This window comes from Lathamus discolor, chromosome 5 (assembly GCF_037157495.1).
Source record: "Lathamus discolor isolate bLatDis1 chromosome 5, bLatDis1.hap1, whole genome shotgun sequence".
Taxonomy (NCBI): Eukaryota; Metazoa; Chordata; class Aves; order Psittaciformes; family Psittacidae; genus Lathamus; species Lathamus discolor.
Genome location: NC_088888.1, coordinates 47868016 through 47885869, shown reverse-complemented (window position 1 = coordinate 47885869; position 17854 = coordinate 47868016). Strand labels below are relative to the sequence as shown.

The following is a 17854-nucleotide window of genomic DNA, read 5'->3' as shown; positions in this document are numbered from 1 at the left end:
CATAAAAAAACCTGCTTCTACAAGGTGTCATTGTCTGCCATTAATTCCCCTTCTTCTAAGAAAGATATTGTGAGCGTCTCCTCTCTGGAGCTCACATCAAAACAGATCCTTGCCCCACCTAAGTCCTCACCTGGCCTGGGGGGAATACTTATTAGTCTGACAGCATGCAGTGGTATATGGGGGCATTTGCTCTGTCCCCATTAGTTCTTTCAGCAAAAACTGGTGCAGCCCTCAGACAGATTAAAAACTTTAATATGGGTAGCCTTACATGAGTTTTTGCAGCCACAAGCTTCAGCCATTTTGTCCTGTGTTGACACATAAACTGATTAAAAAAAATAAATAAATAAAGAGATGTTTTAGACCCGAACTGCTTGCTTTCTTGTGGTCTGAAGGGCAGCTCTGGAAACCTTGCATAAGGTACCTCAGGCAGAGGAGTGTGAATGAAAAGACAGAACCATAAGCCCTCACAGCAAATTAATTCTGCACAGGATGGTCATTGGCAACTACAGCCTCACCCACCATTCCCTGCTGTTTTAATCCCAGCTCTGCTCTGACCATGTACCCTGAAAATGACTTCCTGGGAATACTGATAAAGACCTATGCATGGTCCATGGCACTGGGATGACCCACAAAAAACATTTGAAAATCTGTTTAGGCAACCTAGCTAGGATTTTCAGATGTGCATTGAGTAATTATGCACAAGGACCTTAAGGGAAAGAAAAAGTGTCTTTTAAAACTGAGATTTTCAACAGTACTTAGGCTTTGTTTAGGCTCATAAACTGTGTGCAAGAAGAACAGACCTAGATAGCAAGCAGCTGGTACTCAGCAAACAATGCCAGCTCCCCATGTTTCATTGCTTGGGAGTTAAGTCAGACTAGAATTTGCCTGATCGCGTGGGCTGGATGATTCTTAATGATCAGAGCACGTTGGGTTTGCTCCTGCAGGACATCCTTCAGCTGCATTTTGTCTGGCACATAATCTGCGTTCTGCATTCAAGGACTGCTCTCAGCTTCAGGAAGCCTTGCCACAGACCCTCTCTGAAAAAGCCACTCTGAATCTTACCTCTTTGAATGTTCAGCCATCCCTTTACACTTACTCCTTCTTAGCTGTGTGATGATATCAGCAAGATCAGTTAGTAGTAGCAAATATAAAGCATGTAGACACTCTAAACCAATTATGTCACAGAGTTACACATCAGAGAAATAAATTTTCAGACACTGAGTTCTAGAAAACCTGCACATTGAACACATTTTTCTTTTGAGATGCTAATCATGAAAAGAGGTTAATTTTAGTAGATAAACTTCTGACCTCAACAGCAAACAGAACCCCCAAGAAGAAAATTCTCATCATGTATGTCTGCCAAAGTGAAAAAAACAGGGAGATTCGAATAAGGTAAAAATGTGGAACATGATACTTGACTTTTTTTTTTCTGAAACTAGAATCTATGCTTTGCAATGGCTCTTGAATTGGATCCAAAATGCCTACCAGTCTTAACGAACAGTGCTGGTACACACCACACAGCTAGAATCATGCAAAACCTAAGTAACACGTAAGTCTGGAACAATAGTCAGTTAAAAATACATATTTTCTAGATCAAAAAAAATTCTACACTTTTTAAAGTAATGTTAGATCAGCTACACTAATACTTTCACCATTGACTTATTTTCTTATATGTTAAACAGATATCAGCATCTCCTTTAAAGTACAATATGCAGCCAGTCAGTTTTGTTTTCTCAATAAAACACACTCTTCACTTCTGTCTAAAAGTAAGACTAGAAGTGAATAACCTCCAATTCACCAGATTTTAGCAGATCCTTTGTTGTGACATCTCACTCTAAGCATAAGAGCCAAAAATGAGATAAAAACTGCAAAGAAAAAGTTCAAAACTTCCACAGCCAAAAGTCACACCTATTAAATCATAATGACATTTCTTGTTTCAAGTTGTGCCCATTCAGTTGTGTCATGCTAGTCACTGTATTCCTGACATTGCTTTTCAGGGAAGTCATTTGAATAGCAGAAGAGTTGTGCAAGTAGCTGGCAGATCTCTCTTGCTGAGTTTTCCTCCTGCAGCAAAGCTGGTTGTTGAAATGTCTTCTAAAACTCTCACTGAGAAAATACAGTGCAAATGGGTTGACACAAGAGTTGCAGAAGCTTAGTACTCGGGCCACTAAGGTAACAACCATATGTCCTGTCGATGGATCAATCTCATTGTAATTAAAAGATCGGTACATGTATAGAACATGGTTAGGAAACCAGCAGATAGCAAAGAAGCCAACAAAAACTAGAACAATTTTTGCCAGACGTTTCCGAGTTTCCATCTGAAAAGATGAAGAGAACCTAAATGAACAATAAATAGAACTACTCCACATAACAGAATTAAAACATGTAGCATTTTTCTTTATATTAGCTTTAACAAGTATTCCAAGTAAGGCCAGTAAAAATGCTTCCTTCAGCAGCTGAATTACTTTTTCTCTCATTTACTTACTTTTCTCATTCTCAGTTTACCTTCAGTGAAAAATCTTGGCTGTTTGCAGTAACAGAAGTTTGCTTTTCCTATATGATATACACAGTGCAAATGATTCATGACCCAAGTAAACACTGGCTTTTAGCCTGAAAGCACACAGCAAAGGATGTCATGAAACATAACCTCTTCTGAGATCTCAGTGCTTGGCTTGAAACTCAGCTTTATTTAGAAAGTTATTTAGAAACCATTGCCTTTCAAATCTAGGGACATTGTGAGTGAAATGTGGAGACATTGCTCAGATGTTAGCTATACAATGGTACTTACATCCCTTTATTTTGTCCAAAATTCCTCACCTTTCACATCTCTCCTAGACAAAACACAAAACCTGCATTGCACAGTCTGAAGCATCTTAATTCCAGGGTAAGGTGAAAGATTCAGTTAATCTTCAATAGTGACATGAAAAAAAAAGTACCTTAAACTGTACCTAAGCTATAATGGATAACAATGTAGATATCAAGAGTGGCTGAAAAGCTGACAGGAAATGAGCCTATGCAGGGGTTCCAAACTGAGAGAGGGTGAGAAACTGGACAGGTAGAAGGCATCAAAGGGAGGCAGAAACTTTCTATATATTCCTCCCAAAAGATTACTTATGTATGTCAGCTACCAAAGTTTTGCAAAGGCAGGGAAGGTTTATGGCTTTCCCAATTTCTGAGGAAAAAAAAAAAAAAAACAAAAAACTAAAAAAACCCACAACCACAAAATGAAGTTAATTTATTCTAACAGTGTTTCAAAATCTATGAAATAAATCCGTAAGTGGTTTTCTTGGCTCTATCTAAAACAAAACAAGTGGGGAATTCACAAAAGATGGGAAAACTAACATTCAAATTTGATAGGATTTGCACTCAGACACATTGCAAAGGCAGACTAAAAGATGCAGAGGTATTGTGTGACTATTATGCTTTTGTGCTATGGCCTAAAGAAATTTGAGTTGATAACAATAGTCTAAATTTATTTCTTCTTGCTAGGAAATAAGTAAGTACACCAGAACTTTCTATTGTTTTGAGCCTCATAGATTAACAAAAAGAAAAAACCTAAGTAGAATGAAAAACTATGTTCTTGCTTTGAAAATACATGTCGGTTCAGAAATGTGATATGAATTATATATTGTTTTCATCCTGAGGGTTCAGCCAAAAGGCTCTCTATATTTCACAGGAAAATAAAATAATACATGAAGTGCTAATATATATATGCCTTTTTGACGAGAAACAGATTAGAGTAGAAATTAAATGTCAAGCAAAAAGGACATGAGGGAATGTGGTCTTTCTTTTTAAAAGAATACGTTCATGCTATATATGCAAGGAGATTTCAGTAAGTATAAAAGTATTTTCTAAAATATTGGCAGAGAAAACCTTTCCAAAATGTTTTAACGGGCATAAGCATTTTTCTCGATCAATACTAATGCTTTTGTAAAGGCGCTTTCCCTGCAAAAGCTGTAGTTTATATATATAAATGCTCCTTCTAATGAACAGCCTGTTGCTATCTTATTGCCTCCTGTGCCTTACAGGGAAGCTGGCTTTGTCCAGCATTTTAAAATGCTTTGTCTCAAAGGTATACAGAACCTATACCGAAAGTTTTATAGCATCTAGAATAGAAAGGGTATTAGAAAAGTGCAAGTTTAGGATTGTATCCAATAAAGATATACTGAGAAAGCCCAAAAAGAATCAGTTCATGCTCTGTGTTCATATTTCCAGCGCTCCTTGGTCTGAGAAGAACCTCAGATCTCCTAAGAAAAGTTTAACCTATGTCATTTTTTTCAAGCAAGAACAGCTAATTCTCCAAAAGTTCATGCAAGATTTCTTGCCAAAATGGCTGCCTATAGAGACAGGTGAAGCCACTAGCATTAAGTACAAGAACATTCTTTCTCAGTAATAACATATGTAATGGTTACAGTAAGAACACATATAAGCACGTATAGCAATCCCATTTCTTGTTAGGAATATACACTGATGGCAGTGAATTTATACTTTCCCTTTTTCACATTCATTTACATACTGGGCTTAATACTGAGTAATTGCAAAATAAGGAGATTTTTCAGGTAATCCTTGACTTAGTTCATGCACATGGAAACTGAGCTGATCCTCTATGAAATTCAACAATTTGGATGTTATAGACCCTGTACTTTCATTTGTAAGTGTATACAGCACACAAGTCTTTCATTGGGATGTAGAAAGCAAATTGCTTACCTGCCTTTTGCAATGCTCACTGTATTCTCCAGGGATGTTGTGAGCACTTTTTATTAAACTCTTTGCAATATGACAGTAGTAGATACTAATAACGGCAAGAGGGATAAGGAAATAGACGAGGAAAATCAGCACAGAATGGAGCTTCGGGTGCATGTCGTTCGTCATGGGGTATGGTATGCATGCTGTGAAAGTGACATTATCCGTGTCATTGATGTGGGCCAGTTCAGAGAACACTGCTTCAGGAACCGCTAGAAGCATGGAAATTACCCAGATGGCGATGGCTTTAAGACAGGTCCATAGCACTGCACTGGAGGTCTGGATGTCCATAGGATTTACAATTGCTTTGTACCTGAAATACATCAAAATGCAAATGCAAATTAAAAGGTATCTTTTTTAATTCAACATGTGATGCATACAGCCACTGCATACCTTTGATTAAAATAACACCATATTTTGTTCTTATTTGAAATGTCAAGGGCTTTGTAATCTTTCTTAAATTTGCATTCACTAAATCTCTAGCTTCAACTATATATGTACACATCAGAGGTGGCAAATGGGGCCCTGTATACCACCTCTAGCTGTAGGTGTCCATTCTGTGCCAGCCTGGTGAACGTACCGAAGCAGCCATTAATCAATTCTTTCTTTCCCCATTTCCCCTCCTACCTTCATACTTCGCATTCATACCAGCACATGAAAACTAGAGTTTGCTTCCTCCTTCAGGTGCCACAAATACTTCCCCCTGCCTACCAGCAGGGTTTTCCCACTTGCAAAGTGCACCCGTCCCTCTGGGAGCACAGGGCAACAATCAGCATTAACCACCCTCTGCCAGATCAGCAACAAGTGCTGCTGCAGCGGCTCTTGCTTTACCACCCCAGCGCCTTTCTACAGACAGATATACTGTCCCGACTGTAACGTCTGGAATATACGCATCTTCATAATGTCAGGCAGGAATGACTCCCAACAGCCTATACAGAATTTTTAAACTCTTAAATAAAGCAAACATTTCCCCATCAATAGCTGGAAGCTGCTGCTTTATATCACATTTTGGGAAACTATCTCATATGATTACATATAAACCTTTGCAGAACTGATAATTTCATAACCATTAACTGAAAACAGGAAAAAAATGTACAGAATGGAAACATCACTTTCCAGCAAACTAAAACAAATGAATAGAAATAGACTCTGGTCAGGAATTCTTCTGTTAAAAAAAAAAAAATGTTGCAGAAAGTGATACACAGTAAAACTTCCCACAAGAAAACGTCAGTATTAACCTGAATACCCATTGAGAAAAATATTTCAAGGATACCTTAATGTTTTGCTTCTATTTTTAATTTATATGTAAATTTTTTTTCAAAATATAATTACATTATGTTTTAATCTTTTTATTAAAAAGTTGACATTAAACAAAGTATCTCCATGTCTAAGATGTGATGATTTGGAAGGTTACTTCTTTTGGCATCTTCCATATTTTGTTTTTAGTTTTGATTTGATTTGGGATGACTAGGGGTTTTTTTCCCTGAAATTGCAGAATTTTTGAATAATGGAAAATCATTTTTCTTTAATATCTAAAGAAAAGTTTAACAGGAAGAAGAGAGTCAGTAGAGTTTTATACTCTAGTTATGCAACTTAATTCTTAAGGTCTTTCTAGCCAGTGGAGATGTACTTTCAAAGAGTGATTCACATTTTAGCTGTATTAAATCATGCTCTTAGGTGTTCATTTTTCTTATACAGTGAGCTTAGAGTGAGAAGAACTGTATCGTAGATGTCTTTACTTGGTGATAAAACTCTTTATCAATGCATATAAATACATATAAATGCATACACAAATATAAATATGTGTATGAACAGGTGTCTAAATACCTAGGTTTAGGTTATGGCTAAATATAACATAGTTTCTGTAGAGAATGCTGAGAAATGGAGTTGTGATCCCAAATACTCCTCATGGCTGATTTGCATGTCCTGACAGTTACTTCGTAGTCCCTCAACACTTGCGCAGATGCCATAAAAATGTCTGGAGCAGAGCACTGTCTTGGTATCCTAGGACACTTTTTCTTCAGAGAACATTTGAGTTAAAATGTGCCTTGAAGTCCTCTTTCTCAAGACTGCGATGAATTGCCTTACCACTAAATAACTAATAATAATGGCTATTTATGTCCATATCCTGTCTGAATTCAGAGAAAGGATTTTTACTGTGTCTTCACCCATATCATGGAGTGAAAAAACTCAGTAAACCATTTCTGTTAATTTACGTTTGCCATTTCTTCTAAGACACAATGAGAAAGTCCCTGGACACCAAGGTGTAAGGAAATCATTTATGCTGCCATAGGAAGGATAGAAGCTTCTGCAAAAAGCATTAATGTTCCCCAGCACAATCTGTGACCTTATTATTCAATAATTTGCTTCCTATTGCTGTCTGCTTTGATTTCATTACATAAAGACAGACCTTCTATTTCATTTCATTCAACTGAGGTGACGTCAAATCCTTACATCTGCTCATTTCTTCAAAACTTTACATTGTTGGGGAGAGCTGGTTTGGGGACTTCAGGGGTAGAGGACATTGGATAAAATAATGTTTTGTACTACAGACTTTTTTTCCTCTGTTTTCCCATTTCAGTGCTGCAAACCATTCTGACCACAGCCCTATAACCCAAGACAATGACCACGTCATAATTAATTTTTTTAGCAGTACTTGGTCTCATTAATATCTAAGTGGGAGACCTTTTCAGAAGCCTTTACATTAGCAGAAGATGTGGGATATATTTGTGCCTTGGCAAATATTGCTGTTTCAGCAAATAGCATGCATTCCCCTGGGCTACAACCTGACTCCAAGTTAAAAGGCATTGGAGCAGAGTGTCCTTTCTCATAAACAGCAGGGTTCAGCTCAAAAAAATTATTTAATCCTATAAAAATTCTACTTTCTACTTCGTATGACTACAAGGTGGCATTCTTCTTCCTAGGGCTCAGCCCTTCACAGCACTCAGTGTCAATGGAAAGGAAAAGATACTAAGTGCTTTATAAGTCTGTCATCTTGTTTACATCTCTGAAAAGATGCAGAGTAGAGACAGGTTACAGACAAAATCAAATGTAAAATGAGTGAAATTAGGAGTGTTCCCAAAATGACCACCCAGCCTTTTCCTTTGTATAAAACCAAGGTAAGGCTAAAACATACCACCAACCACCCAAATTACAAGCTGCTTATTTTCTATCAATAAAACAACCTGATAAATTAGAGTAAGGGTGCGAATTATTTAGTCAAATTAGCAAGAAAAATCCATCTTTTTGTTCACTGATAAGAAAAGGAAATTAAAGGTTGCCAAGAAGTTCAGGAATTAATTATAAATACGCATTTGGTTTTAATTAAAAGCCTTCATGTAAATTCTGTCTTCCTATATCCTCTATCATTATCACTTCTGAAAAAGGCACTCCACCTCAGGAAATACTTTTATAAGTCTCTTTTCTCTAAAAATGTGGTTTCTGCCAACAGACATGAGCATAAACTTGTCCATTTTGCAGATTATTTTTGTTTGTATAGCATGTTTTAATTATAAAGCTATCCACTATCCCTTATCCACAACCCAAAAAACACCTGATGAAAAGAATATCCTTCTCCTCTAGCATTATGTTGCCACCTTCTAAACTCCAGTATAGTTTACCTACATAGAAGTACACCTCTGCTGCCTCCACAATGCTATTTCCCTCCCACACATTTGACTTCAAAAGACACTGCTCCATGATTGATCCTAAACTGTCCCTCCATTGCAGTGTTATCTCTTTTCTAGAGTTCTTTGTTGTGGCAACCTTCAGAAACAAATTAAAAAGAAAAACCAGAACAAGTAGACAGTATTTAGGCAGACACCAGACTATGAATACAGCCTACCATTCTAATCAGAATTGCCTCAATATCTCCTTGCCCTTTTGTTTCAGCATCTTCTGTTGTCTCTACTTTAACATCCTTCATGTCAAAGACCTTCTTCTTGCCCCAGTTCATATAACACCTACCACAAACAAGACCTTAACTTGTCACCTTTTTTATGTGCCACCACAATGCAAATAAATAAATAAGTAAATAAATATAGTAATGAAGTGTCATAAACTAAGCAGAGACCTAATCCAAGCAGCGAAGATCCATACTACTTCAATTTAATTTGCATTTTAATCCTGCAGGTGGGGGGTGGTGGGGGGGTGGTATCCTTTTGTCTTATTATAAAGCTTCTGTTGTAAATGACATTGCTGTCACTTTAAAGTAGATTTCTTATTTATTTTACAGCTAGTTCAGACATTTTTGTTCTGTGCTTACTTCTTCAGTGCAGAAAATTACATTCACTAAAAACAAGCATCTCAGAGGTCTAATAGCTGAATATAATGAACAGGTTTGAAATTAAGACTAACAAATCATGTCTAAACACAATTTAAATGAATGTCAATTGCATATGTTCTGTTAATTCTCTGGGGGAAAATCCTAAGATTTTTCTAAGTGGCAAAAGTTTTCCACTTTGTAGAAACATGCTCTGTTGAGCCAAAAACTATCAATAATGCTTCAACAAAAAAGTCTGATTTAGTCTTTTGCATGATGATTTCCCCACCCCCAAAAGAATCAAAACATAAGTTTCCCAGGGTGGGTTGGGTTACCTGTCCTGTCCACCCAGTGTTTCAGAAGAGAATTTTCTCTTTTCTCTTAATTTTTATTTCTCTTGCTACTTCTGTCTCTAGCCATTCACTTCCTATTCGCTGACTACATTCCTTACAAGGTCATGCAGATCTTGCAATAGTAGCTCACTGACTGCAGTCTGGCTTTCTAGTTCTACTTCTCTAAGCCCATTGCATATAATTACACTAGTTAAAAGTACCATCAGTAATTTGTTTAATTCTCCTCCTGAGAGAAGTAATAGTAAATTGTTTCACTGGCTCTTATTCAGAGAAGTTCATACAAGACAGTATTCCCAGTAGATTTATATTTAAGTTTGATAATTCAATATCTGCTTGTCTGCATATCAACCATGTGCTTACTGCATGTCTCCCAGGAATGATATCCATACATACTTGACTGGAGAAGATCTCATAAAACCACCACTGCTGGAGCATAAGGTCAATAAAAGAACAGTTACAAGCAGCAGAAATTCTGATTGTAAAATACGTTCAGTGCATTTACCTCTACAAAATTGTTGCTGTTACAAAACAGCTCTTCCCATTTCCTTGATGAATTGAGTAATAGTCCATGCCATAGCAGATAACATAACTATTTAGGAGAACATTAAATGATATTTAGAAATGTTACAAGCAAGGAAGAATGAAATAAGCAAACTTCTATTAATGTATCTGGAAAAGGCTTAGATTTTACTATTTGAGAATCTAGACCCCTAATCTCTAATTTCAAAATTCAGAAAAGCTGCAACTTCATTTATTTCCTCCAGTATCATAACCTAGAAGGCTCCAGTCTGGCACTTTTAAACCTGTTTCCAGTTCAATTTCATTTGCAACTTCTGTCCTTAGTTTGCACTGAAATCACCAAAGATGGAAAAAGCAAGTCCACACCACAGTAAAAAAAAAAATAAAATAAAAAAATGTAACATTAAAAAATCACAGAGGAAAAAGTTAATATAGTAATCCTTAAAATACAAACAATCTGACAAATTTGGAGCCAAAGCCCAAACATGACACTATATCCAAACAAAATATACTGTGAAACATAAGCGGAAAAAAATGAAAAAAATATTTGGGATAGTCATATGAAGGACAAAATAATCATAAAAGATAGAATGACAACATATCAGAATAACCCATTTCTCTGATATTCACACACATACCACAATTTTATAAGTATATATGCTTTTACAAAGCTGGAAATACACAATTAAATCTATATGTGGCAGATGCAATTGCACTAAGTTATTTCTGGATTGTTTGTATCTTGGTTATTTTCTCTGACATCTGACAAGTTGCGTGAAGTTAATTCCAAACCACACTTCTCTTCAATGAACACACCAAAGTAGGCTTGTTCTGCTACCAGTTGTAGTCAGGAGTCAGCACATAGGTATTAAACTTGTACAAAATGTTTTTGAGACTTTTTTCACTTTTCACAGAATCACAGAATCACAGAATCACAGAATCCCAAGGGTTGGAAGGGACCTAAAAAGATCATCTAGTCCAACCCCCCTGCAAGAGCAGGGTAACCTACAGTACATCACACAGGAACTTGTCCAGGTGGGCCTTGAATATCTCCAGTGTAGGAGACTCCACAACCCCCCTGGGCAACCTGTTCCAGTGCTCTGTCACTCTTACAGTAAAGAAGTTCTTCCTGATGTTAACGTGGAACTTCCTATGCTCCAGTTTACACCCATTGCCCCTTGTCCTATCACTGGATATCACTGAAAAAAGCCTAGCTCCATCATCCTGACACCTACCCTTCACATATTTGTAAACATTGATGAGGTCACCCCTCAGTCTCCTCTTCTCCAAGCTAAAGAGACCCAGCTCCCTCAGCCTCTCCTCATAAGGGAGATGTTCCACTCCCTTAATCATCTTTGTGGCTCTGCGCTGGACTCCTTCAAGCAATTCCCTGTCCTTCTTGAATTGAGGGGCCCAGAACTGGACACAATATTCCAGATGCGGCCTCACCAAGGCTGAGTAGAGGGGGAGGAGAACCTCTCTTGACCTACTAACCACTCCCTTTCTAATGCACCCTAAGATGCCATTTGCCTTCTTGGCCACAAGAGCACATTGCTGGCTCATGGTCATCCTCCTATCCACCAGGACCCCCAGGTCCCTTTCCCCTTCACTACTTTCCAGCAGGTCAACCCCCAACCTGTACTGGTACATGGGGTTGTTCTTCCCCAGATGCAAGACTCTACACTTGCCCTTGTTAAATTTCATCAAGTTTCTCCCCGCCCAACTCTCCAGCCTGTCCAGGTCTCGCTGAATGGCAGCACAGTCCTCTGGTGTGTCAGCCACTCCTCCCAGTTTTGTGTCATCAGCAAACTTGCTGAGGGTGCACTCAGTTCCCTCATCCAGGTCATTGATGAAAATATTAAACAGCACCGGTCCCAGCACCGACCCCTGAGGAACTCCACTAGTCACAGACCTCCAGCTAGATTCTGCGCCATTGACCACAACTCTCTGCCTTCTTCCTTTCAACCAGTTCTCGATCCACCTCACTACTTGATCGTCAAGCCCACACTTCCTTAGCTTATCTATGAGGATGCTGTGGGAGACAGTATCAAATGCCTTACTGAAATCAAGAAAAACTACATCTACCGCTCTACCATCATCCCTCCACCTAGTCACTTCCTCATAGAAGGCTATAAGGTTGGTCATACATGACTTCCCCCTCATAAAACCATGTTGGCTGTTCTTAATGACCCCCTCATCCTTGATATGCCTAGTGATGGAGTCAAGAATAAGTTGTTCCATCACCTTTCCAGGGATGGAGGTAAGGCTGACCGGTCTATAATTACCCGGGTCCTCCTTCTTGCCCTTCTTATAGATTGGTGTGACCTTTGCCATCCGCCAATCCTCAGGCACCTCGCCCGTTTCCCACGACTTACCAAAGATGATGGAAAGTGGCCTAGCAATGACCTCCGCCAGCTCCCTCAGCACCCGTGGGTGCATTCCATCCGGACCCATCGATTTACAGATGTCCAGATTGTCAATAGATTGCAACCTTCCAAATTTAAAGCAAATAAAACAAACAAAAAAAAGTATCAAATAGTTTAACTATGCACATCTATATAACACATTTTAAGCATCTTAGTCAGGCACTGTATTTAGTTGTTTAAGTATTAATTTAAATTTTCCAACTCCTTTGTCGTTAAGATACGGGAAAGGAGTCATGGCACTTATGAACAATAGCTCTGTTATCTGTGTATTCAAGCATTTGTCTCATCAAAGGTGACTTTCTCTCACACTTTCTAGAAAGACTAGAAATAGATGCTATTTCAATTGCAGTACAACAAGCTCAGCTTAACTGTCTGGCATTAGCGTGCAGCAGGACTGTATTTGAGCTAAGACATTTAAACTCTTCATTAGAAAGAAAATTCAATGTAGAAAAAGTAGCAGAATTAAATTTAATATTTCTTTTTACAGATCACAGAAAAAAAAATAGGCATAAATGACAGCCAAAGAGCAAGACTATGTAAGACAAAACTAAAGCTGTTTTAAAAGGCTGCCATGTATTCCTTCAAAATCTATTCACCCCAGGTCTTTTGGCATTTTGTGGGTACAATCACTTTTCATCATCATACACATTAATGCAGTAATGCCCAGAGGTGCACAATGTAGCACTCACTTTTAATCCACTGCCTCCTGAGCTTTTCCAGCCACCTCTCCACCCCAAGGTTTATGCAGCATCCAGACCTCTAGCTCTGAAAAGCTCTCGGATTCACCTTTCTGTACTTGTGCTCCACTTCTTTACCCTAGGTTCTTCCCAGGCACTGAATGGCAAGATATCACCTTAAGGGTAAAGAGCCACATGGGCCCAATTTGCATTCTGAGCTAACTGCATAATGTAAAGTTGAAAAGCACTTCCTGGAGCAGCAAACAAGCTCGTGGGATGGCTCAAGTCAGGTTCACCCCGATGTGTCATTTTTGCAGTGAGACACTGGCACACCTTTTCTCCATGAGTGCCATGCTGCAGCCCCTCTGGCAACATTTCTCTCACCTATTTTTACCCTTCTTATTCAAGACCACACCAAGTCCTGAGACCTTCCCATCAACACCCATTAGCCCTGGCCAAAACTGCAGTCCATGGTCCCTGGAGATGCAAGCTTGACAAGTGACCCATTTTTAATTCCTGGTCCCACCACACCTCCAGGAAGCTCACCCCTGGCCATCATACACCAGCTCTGCAGGCACTTTCAGGATGTGCTGAGTGCTATTGGAGATGTTCTGCACTAGTTCCTACTTTCCTATTATTTTCTTGTTCTGTGCATTTTTGTCCCTCAGCCCCCTTTGTTCTTTCATTTGTCATCTACTGTAATTATTTGGTTTTGTCTTTCTGCACCTCACCCTCTGCTTTATTCTTATTTTTTTAAAACCAGAGACATATTAAGGCTTCTAGAATGTTCTGGTTTCTCTGCAATAAATAAAAATCACTAGAAGCAGTGGCCATGAGGGGCAGGGGTGCTGCCCCTGCACATCTCCTGTGGGGCAATGAGACAGGACGTCTGATCCTGCAGTACTGCTCCTGTGCTGTCTTCTATACTCCAGGGGAGATGTGTACAGCACACTGTACCACCAGCACCACTACTGCATCATCTCTGCTGCCACCATTCCCACCACTGCTGCTGCTATCCCAGTCCCCTCTGCTCCAAAATGTGTGGAGCTGCAGCAGGGTACCACTGCCGACACCTGGCAGCCAGACCCACAGGAGATGGCACCAGCTGCTATTCCTGGAATAATGATGGGCAACCTTGGGCAGGTCTGCTGTGTGTTGCCAATTTCAATCTGCAAGTATGCTCTAGGGAAGTCTGGGGAGTACTGTTACAAATTACATATCAAGTTTGTGCACACAAAAAAACCCCAAACAAACCAAACCCCAAATAGGTCGGTACGATATAATGAAGCTTCCAGATAGAAGTGGCACATTTGTCACACTGAAAGCACTATTGATGCCGAGAGCGACTTCTGTAACAAAAAGCCATATGAAATAAGGCAACTTCAGAAAAGATATGCATGCAATGAATACTACTTTTTCTTCCTTATAGCTCCAGTTTGTAGTTAACTATTGTTCAGTTTATTGCTTCTGTAGTCATTGCTGTTACAGGTATAACATACATGTAATATGCCATACAGAATTCCCACATAAAGAATAAGAGGAAAACAAGACAACTTCCCTTATCCTAATTCACACAGGTAGAGAATTCTAAATATTAATAAATCTTTTCCTTAATGTAATCAATGTCTGGCGTTCTATACAGTCCTGTGGTAATAGGGAGCAAAAAACAGGAAAAGCTTTAATGATTATATATTAATACGCACTTTGAGTATTATCATGGAAAGAAAGGGCCACTGGGAAGACATTGTATACCGGACCAAATATATAGAATGAAGCCTTTTTAATGGTATCACTGCTTCCAAACTGCAAACATCCTATGCTAGATTTACTTACCTGGAGAAAACACTGCCCCCAGACAGACCTCACTTCCACAGCACCTCTTAGGTGCAGAATACCACCACCACTCCTGATCTTTCAGTTTTCACTTGACAAAACTAGTCAAGATAACACATGTTTGGACCTGGCTACAAATCAGTGTGGAAAAAAAACCCTCCGCACCAGTGCCTCCCCTTTAGCTCAACACAAGTGTTGTACAAAAAAGCAGACCTAAGTCCAACCCAAATTTTATTGAGAGTTCAGCCAGCTTCACTCAGAGGTGACTTGAGCCTCCGGAAGTCTAGACATTAGTCTCTGAAGTCAGTGGTTGTTCTGACTAAAGAGAAAATGTGTTTTATTCTCAGTAACTGAAAAAGCAACTGCAGAGATTAAAGAAACAAAGATTTAAAGAAACAAAATTAAAGAAACAAATTCTTAGTATAACAATTTCTGATATTTTTATATACTGTGAACTCCACAATCCTGAAGGAATGTGTTCGTTACGAGCTTATATGGTCACAGTACACAATCTGTAGCTGTTTTCTAGGATGTGTAATTCTAAATGCATTCAGTTTAAACAGATTTAGCATTATTACTTCTTGGATCTTTATTGATATTAAAAGAGCCATATAAAATCATATGGAAAAAGCAAACAATGAATGTTCCAAAGCTATATAAAAAGTAAATGCATGAATCTTTAAACATTAAACCACCAGCATTCTCTCACATTATATTTCAGTGGAGAGACGATGTTCTCTTCAAATAAGATACCACAATCATATTTTTAAACAGTGGCAAAAGGGCAGAAAGAAAACAGCAAGGTTTGCTCTGCTCTCCAAGGACAGGTATTGACATACTTTTAAAAGGAGGCAATCAAAGAGGTATGGGTGCTCACTTTAAGGTACGTTTTGCAAACTCTTTTTCAAAAATATAACCCTCTTTCAGAAGTTACCAGGTCCTTATACACAAGTCTTTTAGGTCCTGACTCAAATACCCCTGAAACTGATGGCCGTTGAACACTACCCTCAGGTGGAATCAAACAATTTTACTGAATTAGATAAAGAGAAAAAAATAATAAAAGTAATTCTCTATTTATAAAAGGATTAGAAATTTTAAAGAAAAGTTACTGTGTGAAGATACATTACTAAATTCAACCCTTTACATCATGCACCAAAGTAATCCATTGTTTGGCTTAAAATCCAACAAAAGAAAATGGGTTAATTGCTATGGAGAAGGAATCAAACATTTTCATTTATGGCTAAAAAAAAAAAATAATAAATGCTTGGATTAAGGAAAAAAGACAATTTCATTTAATTCAAGGCTGCCCACTACACTGCAAGATTTTGTCTTTTAGAGCCTGAAGCACAGTCCAACAGCCATCCAGTTGCTATAAATCCCTTAAGCACATATTTATGATAACTGGGACGAAAACCTGGGGTCCAACTCTGCTTCTTCCTAGTCTGGAAGTGTTACTTTCTAGTTTGTTTTCAGTGGTTTTCTGCCCTTTTTTTTTTTTTTCCTTTTCTTTTCTACAAGTTCAGAAGAAGCCAATAAGAACAGCTTGATCAAAAGTTTAAGACTGACAATTACAACACAACAATTTGGTGTTTCTGAATTCCCAGAGGCTGAACTAGTTCTGGCAGTGACTTCTGGTAACCTGCTCTTCTACTAGGGCACAAACATGCACTCACAAACACACACACACATACACTTGTCAAAAAAAGAAAGAAAATAGATTAAAAATACCTCTGTGCTTCACTTGGTTTAAGCTGCTTACTGCCTGTTGACATACCACTGTGGCTTGGCCTGTGTCATATTTAGCATCTAAAACCTTCCTCTAATGAATAAGATTTCAACGCATGGTCTATTACAGGGCCATCCCAGAGGTGCAGAAGACAGGACTAGCCCAGTTCTTGCACCCTGAAAGATGGAGGCCCAACTGCATCATCCATTTTCAGAAACCCTTAAAGTTAAGTTAGTACCAGACCTGCCATCAGCCAGTGACGGAAGTAGAAGCACGGGCAACTCACAGGTTGGAATGAGGGAACTGCAAACCAGGGATACTTTACCAGAGGGGTTCTTTACCTCTCATGCCAGCTCCAGCTAGCTTTAGCCCAAGCTGCAGAGAGCCAAGGGGCAGCCCAGCTTTCCTACCTGTCAGCACTGAGCGCGGTGAGGGTGAAGACAGAGACACCAACGGAGGTGAGCTGAATGGCAGGGATGAGCTTGCAGCCCACCTCCCCAAAGAGCCACTCCTCAGAGAAATACCGGGAGGCATCCACGGGCACACAGGTCACTAGCAGCAGCAGATCACCAGCAGCAAGGCTGGAGATGAAAATGTTGGGCACACTCCTCATGGCGCTGTTGGAGATGAAGATCTTCATGAGGGTGACGTTGCCCAGCAAGCCCATGGTGATGATGAGCAGGTAAAGTGAAGGGATCACACAGCGGACGACAAACATGGCTGTGCCCTTGCCTGGTGACTGCAGGGCTGTGTCTGGCACCATCTGCGTGCTCCCATTGCCCCCGAGGGGCATCGCTGGGGGCTCAGGCAGCAGCTCTGTCTCCATTTTCCAAGCTTCAGGCAGACTGAGAGGTCTCCAGTGCAAAGTGCAGTGGAAGCCACGGGAAACCTTCTCCCCTCTGCAAGTCGGCCAACTTTCTCCCCCTTCCCTCCTGCCTTTCTTCCTCCCCCTCTCCTCCCCCTCGGCCGAGTTTGCTCCCCTCACAAACGCACACGAAGGCAGCACTGTCCGCGGCGCACTGCGGGGCTTAAAACTTCCCGCGCAGCTCCCCTTCAGCTCTTCGGAGGAGCCCTCTCCCGGGCGAGCAGGAGGGCGCGATCCTGGGCCTCGGGGCAGGCACCGCCATGCGGACAGGAGCCCGCGCGGACACGAGCGGACAGGAGCGCGGCCGACCCAAGGGGAAAGTGGGCGGGGCCGGCGCTGTCCAGCGGCGCGGGTGCTGCTCGCCCCGCGGCTGCGGGCTGCGGAGCCGGAGCTGGGGGCGAGGCGCAGACCCAGCCCGCTCCTTCCTCCGCAGCTCGGATTTATACCTGGC

The 17854-nt window shown here is 40.0% G+C and overlaps 1 protein-coding gene across 1 annotated transcript; it reads right to left on the bottom strand.

The window, feature by feature from the left end:
- Nucleotides 1-1916: 1916 nt before the first annotated feature.
- On the bottom strand, nt 1917-17364 carry NMBR (neuromedin B receptor). The gene is made up of 3 exons (XM_065679101.1): nt 16949-17364; nt 4708-5056; nt 1917-2318 (listed from the first exon to the last, which is right to left on the bottom strand). Exons 1-3 carry the CDS (start codon nt 17362-17364, stop codon nt 1917-1919), a joined length of 1167 nt encoding a protein of 388 aa, XP_065535173.1.
- Between the last annotated feature and the right edge of the window lie 490 nt (nt 17365-17854).